At 43.3% G+C, this 14,831-nt stretch overlaps 1 protein-coding gene across 2 annotated transcripts in view; it reads right to left on the bottom strand.

Moving 5' to 3' along the window:
- Positions 1-14,831, bottom strand: part of GRIP2 (glutamate receptor interacting protein 2) — a 476,068-nt gene that overhangs the window by 71,925 nt on the left and 389,312 nt on the right. For both annotated transcript variants that reach the window (XM_078661710.1, XM_078661711.1), the window contains exon 15: positions 9,903-9,969. In XM_078661710.1, the coding sequence (XP_078517836.1) occupies positions 9,903-9,969 (67 nt within the window). The remainder of the gene's footprint in view (positions 1-9,902; positions 9,970-14,831) is intronic.

Below are 14,831 nucleotides of genomic sequence, written 5' to 3'. Positions count from 1 at the left end.
ACCAGTTGGGATACCATATGTTTATATTATATTATCTACCCCAATCCCAACGTGGTTGATGGGTTTTTGCTCCTGTGGTTTACACAAGATTCAGAGAAGGGTGGGCTGCCACTACAGTACATCCATTCTCTACTGCTCAGTTTTGTTTGTGGTATCCTGTAGTTTTGGCCTGGATTGAAATGTGTGCCAGGGCTAATTATGGTGTCCAGTCCTATTGAACCCAAATTACCCCTCAATCAAGATATAAATTTACAACCGGGGATCAGGTCCCGATTCCTTCAGTTTGAAGTGGCACTCCGACTGATGGATTCTGTATTCTGACTCGTGCAGCCTTCAGGTGGCTATTTTCAACCCGTCCAACCATTTTTTTTTTAATAAGGCCTTGCATTTCCTAATCTTAACTCCCCTAGCAATTTCAAGTACTGGTTCATGCTCTCGCTTAAATAAACTATGTTTGTCCTGATTATGACCCACTAATTTCACTGGGTCGAAACACCATAGACAATACAGTCGATTGGAAAGGGCTAGTAGCCACATTTTTACTAGGTTGATACATGACATGGAGTCGAATAATTGTACCTACTGCAAGAATTATTTACATATTTCCATTGCTGCTGTTTTTCCTTATACATACTGTGCACTTTATTTTGCATTCACTGAGCGATCACTTGATTACCACCAAGCACATATCTATTGAACTGTAAATACTTTCTTAAATATTTTACACTTTTGTAATAAGTGAACCCAGTCGTCTATATATCTCCACTGAATTAATCTTGGATTGATTTAAAAAAAAAAAAAAAGAAAATCTGGATGGGATTGTGCTATTTTTAACAGATACTATACCACTTAGAACCCCTGTTGTACATTTATATAGATTTGCACATGGTTCCAGGAGATGTTGGGCCACCACTCTTGAATGTAATAATTGAGTATGTGAAAGAGGCATTGGAGCATAAAAACTTTTGAGGGCAGACCACACCTGACAAGATATCTAAGGAGTGCCGGTGCTTAATTTGTGAAAGAAAAAAAAAGTAAGTGTCCGGGTGCAACACTTTTCAGGACTCTACTACAACTTGCATCACAGACTACCTCTGCCAGCAGTGTGGATATTAAAGCCAACACAAATACTGATGAACACACTTTTACATGTCTAACAGTTGGGAATATTCCAGGCCACAACCTGGCCGAATGGTTTGAAAGATCATGTAATATTCATTTGTGTGTATATTTAATTGTTAATGACTCTGCCGAGCTGCTAACTTCAAAAATATACAAACAGGTGGTAGACTGCAACAAGTGCCAGTGCTTAACCCCTTCCATGCTCATGACGGAACGGTTCCGTCATGAGCGTCGGTTGAGCTGTGCTCATGACGGAACCGTTCCGTCATGGTTCCATAAGCCCAATGGAACGTTCAGCACAGCGCAGGAATCTGCGCCGCGCTGAAGCGGTTAACACCGGCTCAAATTAAGGATTCACATGGGGTGCAAAAAATAGCTTTCATTTCAGATGCACTTGAACCCTAATAGAAACCAATGATTCAATTTTGTATTTTGAGGTTCCTTTTGTTGTTGGGTACACAGAGTCATGAACCACTCTGGCACGGTTGACTGAGAAAAAAAGGCATGACACCTCTTAATTAAGAAGAGAAGTTGTGAAAACACAATTATACACACAATTTCAATAATTTGAACTCTTGGAGGAGAGTTTCTCTATAGACCCACGAGCAACCGTGAAGGCAAATGTAACAAAACAAAAAAAAGCATTTTGACGTAGAAAAATGTCTTTGTTTTGGACTCCGGAGCTCTAATTTTCATCCTTGAATTTCTGCTCAATCAGTCTGTACCTTCCTTTCCCAACAAAAACAATTAAAAAAAGAGTTTACTATAATTTACCCTGTCACTCATTTAGGATGACTGTTGTTCAGGCTCCATGAGCAGCAGAAGGTGAAACTAAGCTACAAAGTGTCAACCTGTGCTCCTTATCCCCATTCTGTACGTTTCACCATAGAAATTGACCCACAAAACGTAGACGTTGCAAATATACAATGATAAAAACATTGCTTTGTTTTCCCCATTAAATTCCTTGCTATTCTCCTAAACAGGTATAGGTGTAGATGAGTTGAATCCTAAATAAAACTGAGAAAAGCCCATTAGAGCCTTCTATAACCAAGCACTTCCATAAAATCCCTCCCCCTTGACACTGTGGATGTAGCATCAATGCACTACTGAAATTACAACTAATATATAGGTAGAGAATGTCAGAATAAGACACTACGTACATTTGTTAAGGCATGGAGAGAGACAAGAAGCAACCTCAAAACACTGCATGCGGATTAAAAAAATTGCAGCAGGAAGGTTAATTACTGATTTGTCTCTAAGACAATGCTCCATGTTCACAATCCTTTTATTGCTGAAGGGGGATTCTCCTTTAATACCTTAAGTGAAGCACTGTCTTGCAATATAAGTGTGTGGAGAATGCTGGATACCACGACAAGACGGTGGTATCTGGGAGCGTGAGCTTCTGTTTCATACATACGGCAAGGATTGTCCTCACAGTCTGTGGATCAATTTAGCATGATTTTGAGTCCAAATAGGAATTATACATTCCATTAAAGGAATGATAGAATAATCTAAAACTATCCAGGAACAGGAAAGGTCATGCGATATTAGAAGCCAGGCATATAAGGCTACCGTAGGTCGAGCTACAAGAGACTGGTTCTATGATAGCTGGGCATTCATGCCTCGTGCCATGAAGAAAAGTGACCACTGCTCCTTTTGGCAAATTTTAGCCAATGGAGGTTTGGAAAATTCTTTCCCCATGGAAAATAATATTATGGCAGCAGACAGGGTCTCCCATTTTTCTGAGCTTCATTCCCTGGTCACTGATGTTCTTGAGAGCCCCAAAACCGGCTGTGGCCCGGTGGCACTGTTATGTTATGTTATTTAAAATTTGTAAAGCGCACATACGCCCAAAAGCTTCTTGGCGCTGAAGAGAAAATAAAAAAACATAACAGAGGGATACCAAAGAGAGTCGCTATTTCAAATAGGCCTGTGTAAAAAGAAAAGTCTTGAATGCCTTTTTGAAGGCAAGGAGGTCCTTACTATGTCTCAAAGTCAAAGGTAGGGAGTTCCACAAAGAGGCAGCTAAAAAATGAAAACAGCTACCTCCCTGTCGTTTTTTCTTGAATCGGGGTACCTCAAGTAGATCTTTGTGAGCTGATCTCAAACTACGTGAGGGACTATATCTCCCGATCAATTGTCTGATAAACATTGGGCCCTTGCCCTGCAAGGCCTTGAAAATAATACAACCAGCTTTAAATGTGGCTCTCTGCGCCACGGGCAGCCAATGTAAATTCTCTAGCCCTGATTTAATTGATTCCCATTTAGGTACCTTGCAGATCAATCTGGCAGCTTGATTCTGCAGGTATTGCAGTCTTCTAAGTTGACCAATCGGTAAACCCAGATAAAGACTGTTTGAAAAGTCAATATGGGAAAGAACTAGGGCATTGACTACCTGAATTAAAGCCGAATCAGTAAGGAGATGTGCAATTTTTCTTATTTTCCTTAATTGAAAAAATCCAGAAGAAACTACGGTTCCAATCTGAGATTTTAGGGCAAGGTCCTCATTGATGGTCACTCCCAAACTCTTTACTGTTTGAGATTTTTTTGGGGGAAGACCCATGTCAGAAGGCCAAAAGTGTGGGCTCCAACTAATCTCGCTCTTCCCAGGCAAGATCAGTTCAGTTTTCCCCGGATTTAATTTAAGATGGTTTGAGGACATCCAACTCTGAATGAAGGTCATGGTTGCCTGAAAATTCTCTGCAGCATTGGTTGAGTTTAATACAAAAACCAACTGCAGGTCGTCTGCATAATTATATACAGTAACATTATGCTCTCTTAAAGAGAACAAAAGAGGCCGCATATATAAATTAAATAATAAAGGGGACAAGGAAGAACCTTGAGGAACCCCACAAAGGGAATTAATTTTAGGGGCTGTAAAAGAGCCTAGCCGAACAGACTGGGTGCGTTCAGATATGAAAGATTTAAGCCAGGCCAAGGCAGAATCTCGGAGGCCGGCCTGTTCGACACGGTTGACCAGAATGGTATAGTCAACCGTGTCGAATGCTGCAGACAAATCCAGAAGCACCAAGGCTTGATGTAAATTTTTGTCGGCATTAGACCTCAAGGTGTTCTGAACGGCCAATATTACTGCCTCAGTGGAATGACCAGGCCGAAAACCTGCCTGGTTAGGTTGTAAATAACCAGAATCTTCAACAAAATTTGAGAGGCTATTGGTGACATGAGCCTCCAAGATCTTAGATAAAGAGGGCAAAAGTGATATAGGCCGATAATTAGTGAGGTCTAAAGGATCGATACCTGATTTTTTTGTGAGGGGAATCAATAAGGCCTGCTTGAAACTACTTGGAACTATCCCAGATGTAAGAGAATTATTGAGCAGTGGTATCATGCTGTCGGGAATTGCCCGACCAATTTCTCTCATTATTTGAGGGGGGCAAACGTCCTCAGGAGATCCTGATTTGACTCTGGTCAATAGATCTAAAAAAATTTTTTTATCAATTGGAGGAAAAGAATGTAATGTTGAAGGATTAAAAAAACATCATCCAAAGGGGCGCAAGCTGGAAGTTTGGATATATTATGTTTAATCAGTAATATCTTTTCACTAAAAAAATCATTCAAAGAATTACAGAGTATTTGTGAGGGGACTACTGGGGGAGAGGTTCTATCATCGTTACATAATTCAGTCACAATCCTGAAAATTTCTTTAGACTTGTTAGTAGAGTTTAAAATTTTTGTAGAGAAATAAGCAGTCTTGTGATTATGTAGAGTTTTTTTATAAGCTTTCCTAGTTAGGCAATAAGCAGCCCTTGCTTGAGGGCAATAGTTAGTTCGCCAAATTCTCTCTTGTTGCCTCACTTCCAGTTTTAATTTTTTTAGCTCCGGCGTAAACCATTTATGTGCGTCCACGCCTCGAGAGCTACAAAAGCGAGTAAGAGGGGCGTAAATATTGATGGCAGTGGTTAGCCATTCTTTAAGCCTGTGGTCGGCTATCTCCACACTAGTACTCTGTAAAGGTAGGGAAGTCATTAAAAAGTTTAAAAAAGCTGACATATCCATAGAAGTCCACTTTCGAGTGGTATTACTGGTTTGCAGCTTGAATTGAGTAATTTTATCGACACAAAAGGAGAAACTAATGCTAAAATGGTCAGACCAGCTGCAAGGTTTAATATCGATAGGATATACTGGTTAATTCAAAGACCAGATTTAGTCGAGGCTATGGCCCTTCTGATGAGTTTTAGTATCAATGTGTTGTATCAAATTAATATCATTCAGAAGGTCCTTCATCTCGGCTGCTTGAGGGTCTAATGATATGTTATCGAACCAAAAGTTCAAATCCCCTACCAAAAGTAGTTTAGAATTGTTTGTAGCCAGCATAGCCAGTTGCTCTGCTAAAATGAAAGGAAATGTGGCCACTGTTTGAGGTGGACGGTATAATAGGACCACTACAAGTGTTCCATTAGCAGTATCTAATTTAGCAACTATATTTTCTACATTGGGTAAAAGTAAAGAGGATAATTGTCTAAGTTGATGTTTTTTGTTAACAATAATGGCCACTCCTCCCCCCGCTTTACCTGCCGGACGAATTGCTGACAGAATATAATAGTCTGCAGGTAAAGCAACTAAAATATCCGGGAGAGAATCCGGGGTGAGCCATGTTTCGGTTAACAACAACATATCCGGTTTTGTATCGGTTAGTAACAGAAATATATCCATCTGGTGTCTGATCAAAGAGCGGGTGTTTAGATAAATGCACCTAAAGTTGCAAGTTGTACTTGGTGTAGTTTTAAACACCGCATACTTGGGGGCAGGATCTACAATTAAGTTAGCGGGGTTACTGATGCCAAGACGGGATGTTCGTGTCGTCGTATTAAGAGGTACGGGGGACACATAATAGAGGTAGGTCTTAACGCTTGTAACTCAACGGATGTGTACCTGTAGGGACCAACAGAGTCCTTAGCCCCTAGCCCCGAACGCTCGCGGACGAGCGCAGACGAGCTTGACTCTAGCGCGACTCCGGCGCGCCTCCGTCGCGCCCGCTGCGCTCGTCCGATGCGCTCCCTCCAACACATCACGTTTTATGTGAGGGAGTCTCGAGCGACTGGACCGCTGCCTCAGGTCCCAGTGCTCTCTGACTCCTCCCAATATGGCGCCCGTTCTCACCACCAGGCCGGCACCAGGAGCCGCGGTAGGTGAGCCGCCCTCCACTCAATCGGCAAGGAGCCGCGATGGAACGGGGCAGAGGTGCCGCTGACTGAGGTAAGAAAACAAGTGGCGCTTGTAATCGGCTGCCCTGCATGCGTTTAGCTGCATGAACGCTCGACAGCGTTTTTAAGAAAATCAATTTCAGAATTACCGCTTTAACCACAGTAATTTAGTAAAAGCATTAAATAATACAAATGCAAACAAAACATAAATTTTAAAAAGCGATTCTCTCAGGTCTGCCTTGTGCAGTGTCTCTCTTCTAATGGCGCCGGGGTGCTGCCACCAACCCGGAATCCACGAGTGAAAGACGTCTCCCTATCGTTTTATGTGAGGGAGTCTCGAGCGACTGGACCGCTGCCTCAGGTCCCAGTGCTCTGACTCCTCCCAATATGGCACCCGTTCTCACCACCAGGCCGGCACCAGGAGCCGCGGTAGGTGAGCCGCCCTCCACTCAATCGGCAAGGAGCCGCGATGGAACGGGGCAGAGAGGCCGCTGACTGAGGTAAGAAAACAAGTGGCGCTAGTAATCAGCTGCCCTGCATGCGTTTAGCTGCATGAACGCTCGACAGCGTTTTTAAGAAAATCAATTTCAGAATTACCGCTTTAACCACAGTAATTTAGTAAAAGCATTAAATAATACAAATGCAAACAAAACAAATTTTAAAAAGCGATTCTCTCAGGTCTGCCTTGTGCAGTGTCTCTCTTCTAATGGCGCCGGGGTGCTGCCACCAACCCGGAATCCACGAGTGAAAGACGTCTCCCTATCGTTTTATGGGAGGGAGCCTCGAGCGACTGGACCGCTGCCTCAGGTCCCAGTGCTCTCTGACTCCTCCCAATATGGCGCCCGTTCTCACCACCAGGCCGGCACCAGGAGGTGAGCCGCCCTCCACTCAATCGGCAAGGAGCCGCGATGGAACGGGGCAGAGGGGCCGCTGACTGAGGTAAGAAAACAAGTGGCGCTAGTAATCAGCTGCCCTGCATGCGTTTAGCTGCATGAACGCTCGACAGCGTTTTTAAGAAAATCAATTTCAGAATTACCGCTTTAACCACAGTAATTTAGTAAAAGCATTAAATAATACAAATGCAAACAAAACATAAATTTTAAAAAGCGATTCTCTCAGGTCTGCCTTGTGCAGTGTCTCTCTTCTAATGGCGCCGGGGTGCTGCCACCAACCCGGAATCCACGAGTGAAAGACGTCTCCCTATCGTTTTATGGGAGGGAGCCTCGAGCGACTGGATCGCTGCCTCAGGTCCCAGTGCTCTCTGACTCCTCCCAATATGGCGCCCGTTCTCACCACCAGGCCGGCACCAGGAGGTGAGCCGCCCTCCACTCAATCGGCAAGGAGCCGCGATGGAACGGGGCAGAGGGGCCGCTGACTGAGGTAAGAAAACAAGTGGCGCTAGTAATCAGCTGCCCTGCATGCGTTTAGCTGCATGAACGCTCGACAGCGTTTTTAAGAAAATCAATTTCAGAATTACCGCTTTAACCACAGTAATTTAGTAAAAGCATTAAATAATACAAATGAAAACAAAACATAAATTTTAAAAAGCGATTCTCTCAGGTCTGCCTTGTGCAGTGTCTCTCTTCTAATGGCGCCGGGGTGCTGCCACCAACCCGGAATCCACTGAGCCAGTTAATCTTCAACTCACTCTCTCTGATTATGCCAGCAACCTCATTACAAATTAAGAGGTTGAGACTGTCCTGGATTGGATCATCCCAAATAAAACCCCAGGTTTGGACAAAGTCCCAGTGGATTTATTCAGGACCAAAAAGGAAATGTGGTGCCCTTATTTTGTCTTGTTCTTTGGCGCCATCTTGAAAGGTGCACCAATGACACTTAACAAGGCAGGAGATAATTCCGATTTTAAAAAAGGGTTCCAAGTCCCTCCCCTCTAACTACAGGCCCATAAACCTCATTGCAGTGCACAGAAAATCATCAGTAGGGTCATCCGGGGTAGGTTGCGCAATTGGCTTATGGAAGTTGCCATTTTGACACCATTTCAAGCTAGCTTCAGGGAAGGAATTAGTACAATCGATAAAGTGTTCCGACTCCAGTTATTGTATTGAAAATACGTTATGCTTGGGGGCAGTTGTCTATATGAGATGTTAGTTGACCTCCGGTCAGCCTTCGACCTATTTTCTAGGGAAGTTCTCTGGAAGGTGCTGGAGGACATGGTTGTCCCCAAATATCTCTTGGATGCTCTGATTAGGATACACACTGGCAATGTTGCACAGGTTCGCTGTGGGTCTCAAGGTAAACTTACGGATGCTATCCCTGTTAGTTAGGGAGTCTGGTAGGGGAGTGTTCTTGCCCCAACCTAACTTTTGTTATTTATTAATTGTTTGGTGGCGTATATAGATAACTGCGAGAATGACGCACCGAGCCTTGCTGATGTTAGGATCCTGGCACTCCTGTTTACGGAGAATACCCTCCTGATTTCCAATTCTACGATGGGGCTCCAAGTGCCCTTAGTTCCGTTTGGGTGGTTCTGCAAACGGAGGGGCTTAGAGGTCAACATGAGCAAGACTAAGCATATGGTTTGTAACCCCTGTAAACATACAGGCCTAATCCTGAACTCCATGGAGTACGTTTGGAGCAAGCTCCAAACTTTGATTATTTAGGAGTTACACTTACCAAACATTTTGATCGGGCTCCACTTATTGTTACGTGTAGGCTAAAGCTTTAACAGTACTCTGGCGAAATCTCTAGGTCTCAAAGGGGTTCTCAATTTCGCCCCTTTTCTCCAGCACGCGAAATCTATAATATGGAAGCTATGGAGGCTGCATAGTACGGTGTGAAACTTTGAGGCTACAAGGATTGCAGCTCATTGGAGAAAGTAGAAAATAGCTTCATGCGCTCTTTGACCAACCTTCCCCTTTAGTTCCCTGCTTATATCCCTGCATATAGGCCTGGAAGGGAGACTGATTAGGGCAAAAATAAGTCTTACACCGCTTTTATTTTGCTGCAGAATTTGGGGTACGCCAAGTTTCTCCATATCAGCAGGGTTTACAGGATATTCTGAGGTTACCTGGCGCTCTAAGAATTCCATGGTTAAGGCATATTAAGCAATCCTTCATTCAGTTACTTTACAAGAGCAACTGGTCTATGACCACAAATTCTAGTGGGGTATCTACGACTGCTTTAAAGGGTTTGTATTGGCAATTTAAATCATCCTCCTATATTGGGCAAAAGGGAGCAGGATCCTTAGCTTCTGCTTTTCTTGATTTTAAAGTATATATTTTTTTAAGGAACCCTTCCTTGATGAGGTTGAGCCCCCTCTAGCCAACACATTATATTTTAAATTTCGTTATGGGATTTTACCTTTATGTTCTTTTACGTCTAAATGGCAGTGTGGGACTGTCTTTAAAAATTCAGTAGAAATTTGTGGGTTGCCCAACTTTGATGGAAGGATAATTTGATTTCCGGAAAATAAATATATTAAGGGGTCCATTTGGTAAATGATGTCCAAGCAGACGTCCTACAGCAAAGCAACATTCTAGAATGCTCATTGTCAGTGATGCGGAAGTAGGTAAAGTCCCTTTACTGGATGACCCCTTTAAAGAAGTTGAAACCAGGGGACTCTACAGTCATCAGAAGGTAAAATACTCCACTCACCTGTGTGCGACGCTTCCCTTCTTAATGTCCGAGATTATTAGAGGGTCCCCGGGCTTCCGACTTGCTGCTGCAAACAAGGAGAATTGTTAACTGAAATTTGCATGTTTTGCATATTCAAATGAATGCTTAGGAAAGTAATATGGAGCCAATACCCTCCCCTTCAAATTCATCAGGAATGGATATTAAGGGATGTATGTCACTAAAACGCATGCTTTTACAACGCATGCCATTACGACGCAGGTTTTACAATGCTAGTCATTACAATGACTTGCGTTGGGGGGCGCTGGATAGTGAATAGTTTAATTTACTATTCCAACTCCAGTCCCCGTGGATAGTAGGGAAGGTGTTGGATAGTAATTAAACTATTCCCTATCCTAGAGCGCCCTCCAGCGCAATTCATTGTAATGACTTGCGTTGCAAAAGTAGCTTCGTAATGGTAGTGCGTTGTAAAAGTTGCGTTGTAAAGGATGTTTCCCGATATTAAGATATGGTAATCATTAGCACCCGGATGATCAGAAAGTAGGAGTCTAGTAGGAGAGTGAAGTGGAGGTCTCAAATCCTATGCATCTGCCCCATTCTCTCCTCCCTGGCTCATAGCTACAGTAGAACATCTCTGCTTCCTCTCTCATCCTAGGCAGGTAGATCACGATCACCAGTGAGAAAGGTTCTGGCTGATCCTTGGGCTTTTAACAAATCACTGCTGAGCCCAAGGCCCCATTTGCCTTTGAAATGAGGTGCCTACATGTGAGATGACACCTCTGTTGGCTGGAAGTTCCAGGATTCAACCAGGCTAAAATGAGAATTAGCAGCACCAGGCTGTACTGGTCCAGTGGATGTAAGCATCATATTGCACAGAGTGGGTAAGTCCTGGACAGATCCTGGACACAAATTAACTATGCACATCTTTAAGGTGTTCTGGACAAAGGTCTGAGTGCACCCACCATCACATCCCAGAAAGAAATTGCTGATTGCAGAACATTAACCAGACGAGATGTTACCAGCACGTAAGAGCGCGGCTGTATGGTCTGGTGTAAGAAGCACATCACTCAGAACTGAAGTTAAGGAATACAGGGATGAGTAAAGCCAACACAGGTAGAGTATAAGAGCATGTCCCCACAACATGTCCTATCACAAACCAAAATGAAGTGCTTACAACAATACAAATCACTAATCTCCCCATCATTACAAGTGGAGTCAATTCATTTGTCATAGTGTCTTTGGACTGCTGGGGGTTAGTTGGCGCTGCGAGAAAATAACTACATTACACTGAGATGACTAGTGGAGTGTTTATAAGACAACAAAGTCTTTCGGAAAGAGTAGGTCCTCAGAGTATGTAAAAGACGATGGCAAATAGTCCCTAAAAAGATTAGTCTCTTCGCAAGCATATTTTCTGTTAAAGGAGCTCAGACTCGAAGGTGTGTCTGAACTGCCGCAGATAAAGAGTCAAATGAGGCACATGAGATTGGAACTCTGGTGTGACTATATATATAATTATACATTGTAATAGATTTTAAGTGGTTAGAATATGCATAGGTTTTAAGCTACTTTAGTATTTTTTATTTCAAGTAGTATTCTATAATGCTTTTAAAGAGTGTTATATGGATTGTGTATTATATATATATATATATATATATGTGCATATACATATATACATATATATATATATATATATATATATATACATATATATATATATATATATATATATATATATATATATATATATATATATATATGCATATACACATTCTAGCTAGTCTCTCTCTTCATCCATTTGCCTGTTGTGTCATATACATTTGTCTTCCAACCACTACAGAATACAGCGTCACACAGGGTTAGTCCACCTCAGCCATTGGCTAACTTCACTGTGGGTGACAGCTATCTTTTTCCCCAAATTTTACATCCTCTTAAAGTAGTACCCTACATTGTCTGTGTCTAATATGGATATGTGCGTTTTCGGAGGCCCACATTTTTATTTTTTTTTATTTTTTTTATTGACGAGGGCTCTGCAGCCTCCCAAACAATATTTTGCTAAAAGCGTGACAAAACAAGCACTGACAAAGAAAAAGAGACTGGCTTCCAGTGTCTACCTAGGGGCTTTGTCAATACTTTCTGAATAGGTTGTTGGGACATAAGTTATTGGGACCTATAGGCATGTATTTAATGTTTAGTGATGTAGTAAATATCCTATATTTAATGAACGTGTTACTAAGGTACAGTGCTATGATCACGCTTGGGTAACTACAACTTCGCACCAGAGATCCAATCTGGGGTGCCTCAGTGGACTCTCGCTTTATCTGTGGCAGTTCAGACACACCTGAGAGTCTGAGCTCCGTTAACAGTAAATATGCTTATGAAGAGACTAATCTTTCTAAGTACAATATGAAGCCATGCAGCTAGAGGATGAGGGGAGAGGATGTGGTCTGACAGCTAGATTGCAGACTTTGGTGCTGGAAACCAGGGTTCGAGCCTGGGGTTACGTCCACATCCTGTGATTCTGGGCAAATCACCTAATCTCCCCGTGCCTTAATGTGTCCTTGTGTAACGTAACCGGTGCTCATGTAAAGTGCTCCAATACCTTCGGGTCGAGTTCACGCTATATAAATCTGAATTTAAAAAAAAAACCTAAGTGGTTGTGGGTGTTTTTCAGCCCACGTGGCTTAAGTGTGAGAAAGTCGGCGCCAGAGTCTTCGCCGCCTTCTGGAGTTAGAGATCCTGCATTTCAAGTAAAAAAATCAATTCATCAGCAACCGTGTCTCATACTTTATCTTAAAATAATATATTCCTCGCATATTAAATGATGCAGTGCGGCTCGGAATGGATGTGTGGGGAGTCCATGGTGCAGTCACACCAGTTCATTTCCAGCCTCCAGAACAGCTCATTCATCAAACTGTCAGACGGTAGCCCGCGGGGACAATTAGGAGGCGGGTCAACCTTCAAAGATGGCGCTGTAAGTAGAGGTCATACCACAGCCTCTCTGAGGGAGGCGGAACCGCGGTCCCCAGCAGGCCTTTGTGTGCAGAGCCTGGCGCCAGCCTCCCCCTGCTATGAAGCCAGGGGCCTTCCCTAACACTACAAGCATCCGAACAAGCGGATACGCCATCACAGGCCTACTTATTTTTATTAACCAAAAATTGGCTGCTATGTTTTTGATACTGGAAAGTGGGTTACTAGACCATAAGAAGAGAAAATATTTTAGACACTAACAGAGTTAAGTCCCATTAGCGACTACTCTGCAGAATTGTTAGAATGTGTAATTGTTATCCAGTTTCTTACAAAATGAATATATAAATTCCCATTAAAAAAAAAATTCTCCAGGAACAAAATTTGCACCGGTTTGTGACAGCGAAAAAGTTTTTTTTAATGCAGGTTAGACCTGACATCATTGAAGTGAGTCTCCCTTCCATTTCTGACGGATTGCCTCCTCTGTTTTGATATGTTTTGCTGGATTTATGCTTTGAGCACTGTGCCACTGCTAATCAGTGCCACAGTGCAAGTGCTCCCTATGTTAAATTAATGTACTGATTGGTTATTCCATGATTGGGTTATTTGATTTACTGTCAGCCCCTAGTACAGTGAACCATGTGTGTCCAGGGCTTGTAAATCAAATGCTGCTGGTGGGCTTGCAGCACTGGTTGTGCCACCCACATAAGCAGCTTGTAAAGTGTGTCTCAGGCCTGCCATTGCAAGGCCTGTGTGCAGTCTAGCACTGCCATGTCGACTTGGCCAAGTGCACCCACTTGCCAGTCCCTAAACCTTCCCTTTGCTTCATGTTAGACACTCATATGGTAGGCCCAAGGGCAGGGTGCATTGTAAGTATAAAGTAGGACATGCTCTGATGTGTGTAGCATGTTCTAATAGTGAATTACAGCCATTTTCGTTTTTCCCTATTGAAGGCTACCTGATCTAACGGGTTAGAATGGGCAGTTAGATTATTACATTCTTATAATCCTAACTGACTCAGGGAACATGGTAGGTAGAAATTCGAATCTAGTATGCCTGAACTCAGAATAATAAAGTACATCTTTTAGTAAAGTTTATGTTAATATTCTGTGTTTGCAAATACCACTTTTAGAGAGCAGGTATTTGCTTACCTAACCATTTGAGCCCGCCTCTGCTGAGTTGTGTATTCCTTGTCTGGGTTTGTGTGTGACAGGGCTGGGGAATTCCAGGAGACAGGCTGGGGCAGCCCAGTGGTGAATAGAGAGACCTGCATCTAGATGGGAGGGAGGAGTTACACCTAGGACCTGAATAGGGCTGGGCCTTCCCTCTACAATGCTGGCTCCACCCTCTGTGACTTGTCTGATGTATCTGCCCTGCACTGTGAAAGGAGAGGAGGAATCATGTCAACAGAGTGCTCCAGAGCTGTATCTGCCCTCCCCTGTGCTGGCTCCACCTCCTGTGGGGCGGCTGATGTCTATGCCCTACACAGTGAAAGGAAGTAGAGAGTCATGTCAACAAAGTGCTCAGGAACTGGTTTGAACTATGCAGAGGCCTCTCTGCCTTCAGAGAACAAAGGATTTTGAGGTATAAGTATTGGGACCCTGCTCCCAAGAAATTAGATCACTTCTGGAATAAGAAACCTTTCTGCCAAGGCAAAGAACCAAGGAAGCTTCAGGAGTTGGACTGCCCCTCTGCCAGTGTGCTGTTTGCTGGGTTGGCCTGCAGTGGTTGCTTCATTGCCAAGGGAAAGGAGAAGGAACTTTGTAAAGGACTTTCACCTACAGAATATTCTCCAAGGGCTTGAACTGTGCTTGCCTCCTGCTGAAGTCTCAGGGCCAAAGGACTTCACCTCCAGCTCTCTCCTGAATTTCCTTGCTGGGAATTCTGACTCCTGACTCCAGTCACTTGCGTGCCGCTGGGAGCTGGAAGTGCGACGCATCGAGAAGAAGCGTGTCGCCGCCGCAGCTGAAATCATCGCAACGCCGG

This window comes from Lissotriton helveticus, chromosome 9 (genome assembly GCF_964261635.1).
Source record: "Lissotriton helveticus chromosome 9, aLisHel1.1, whole genome shotgun sequence".
Lineage (NCBI taxonomy): Eukaryota > Metazoa > Chordata > Amphibia > Caudata > Salamandridae > Lissotriton > Lissotriton helveticus.
The sequence above is the reverse complement of the archived record's forward strand: the minus strand, read 5'-3'. Positions and strand labels throughout refer to the sequence as shown.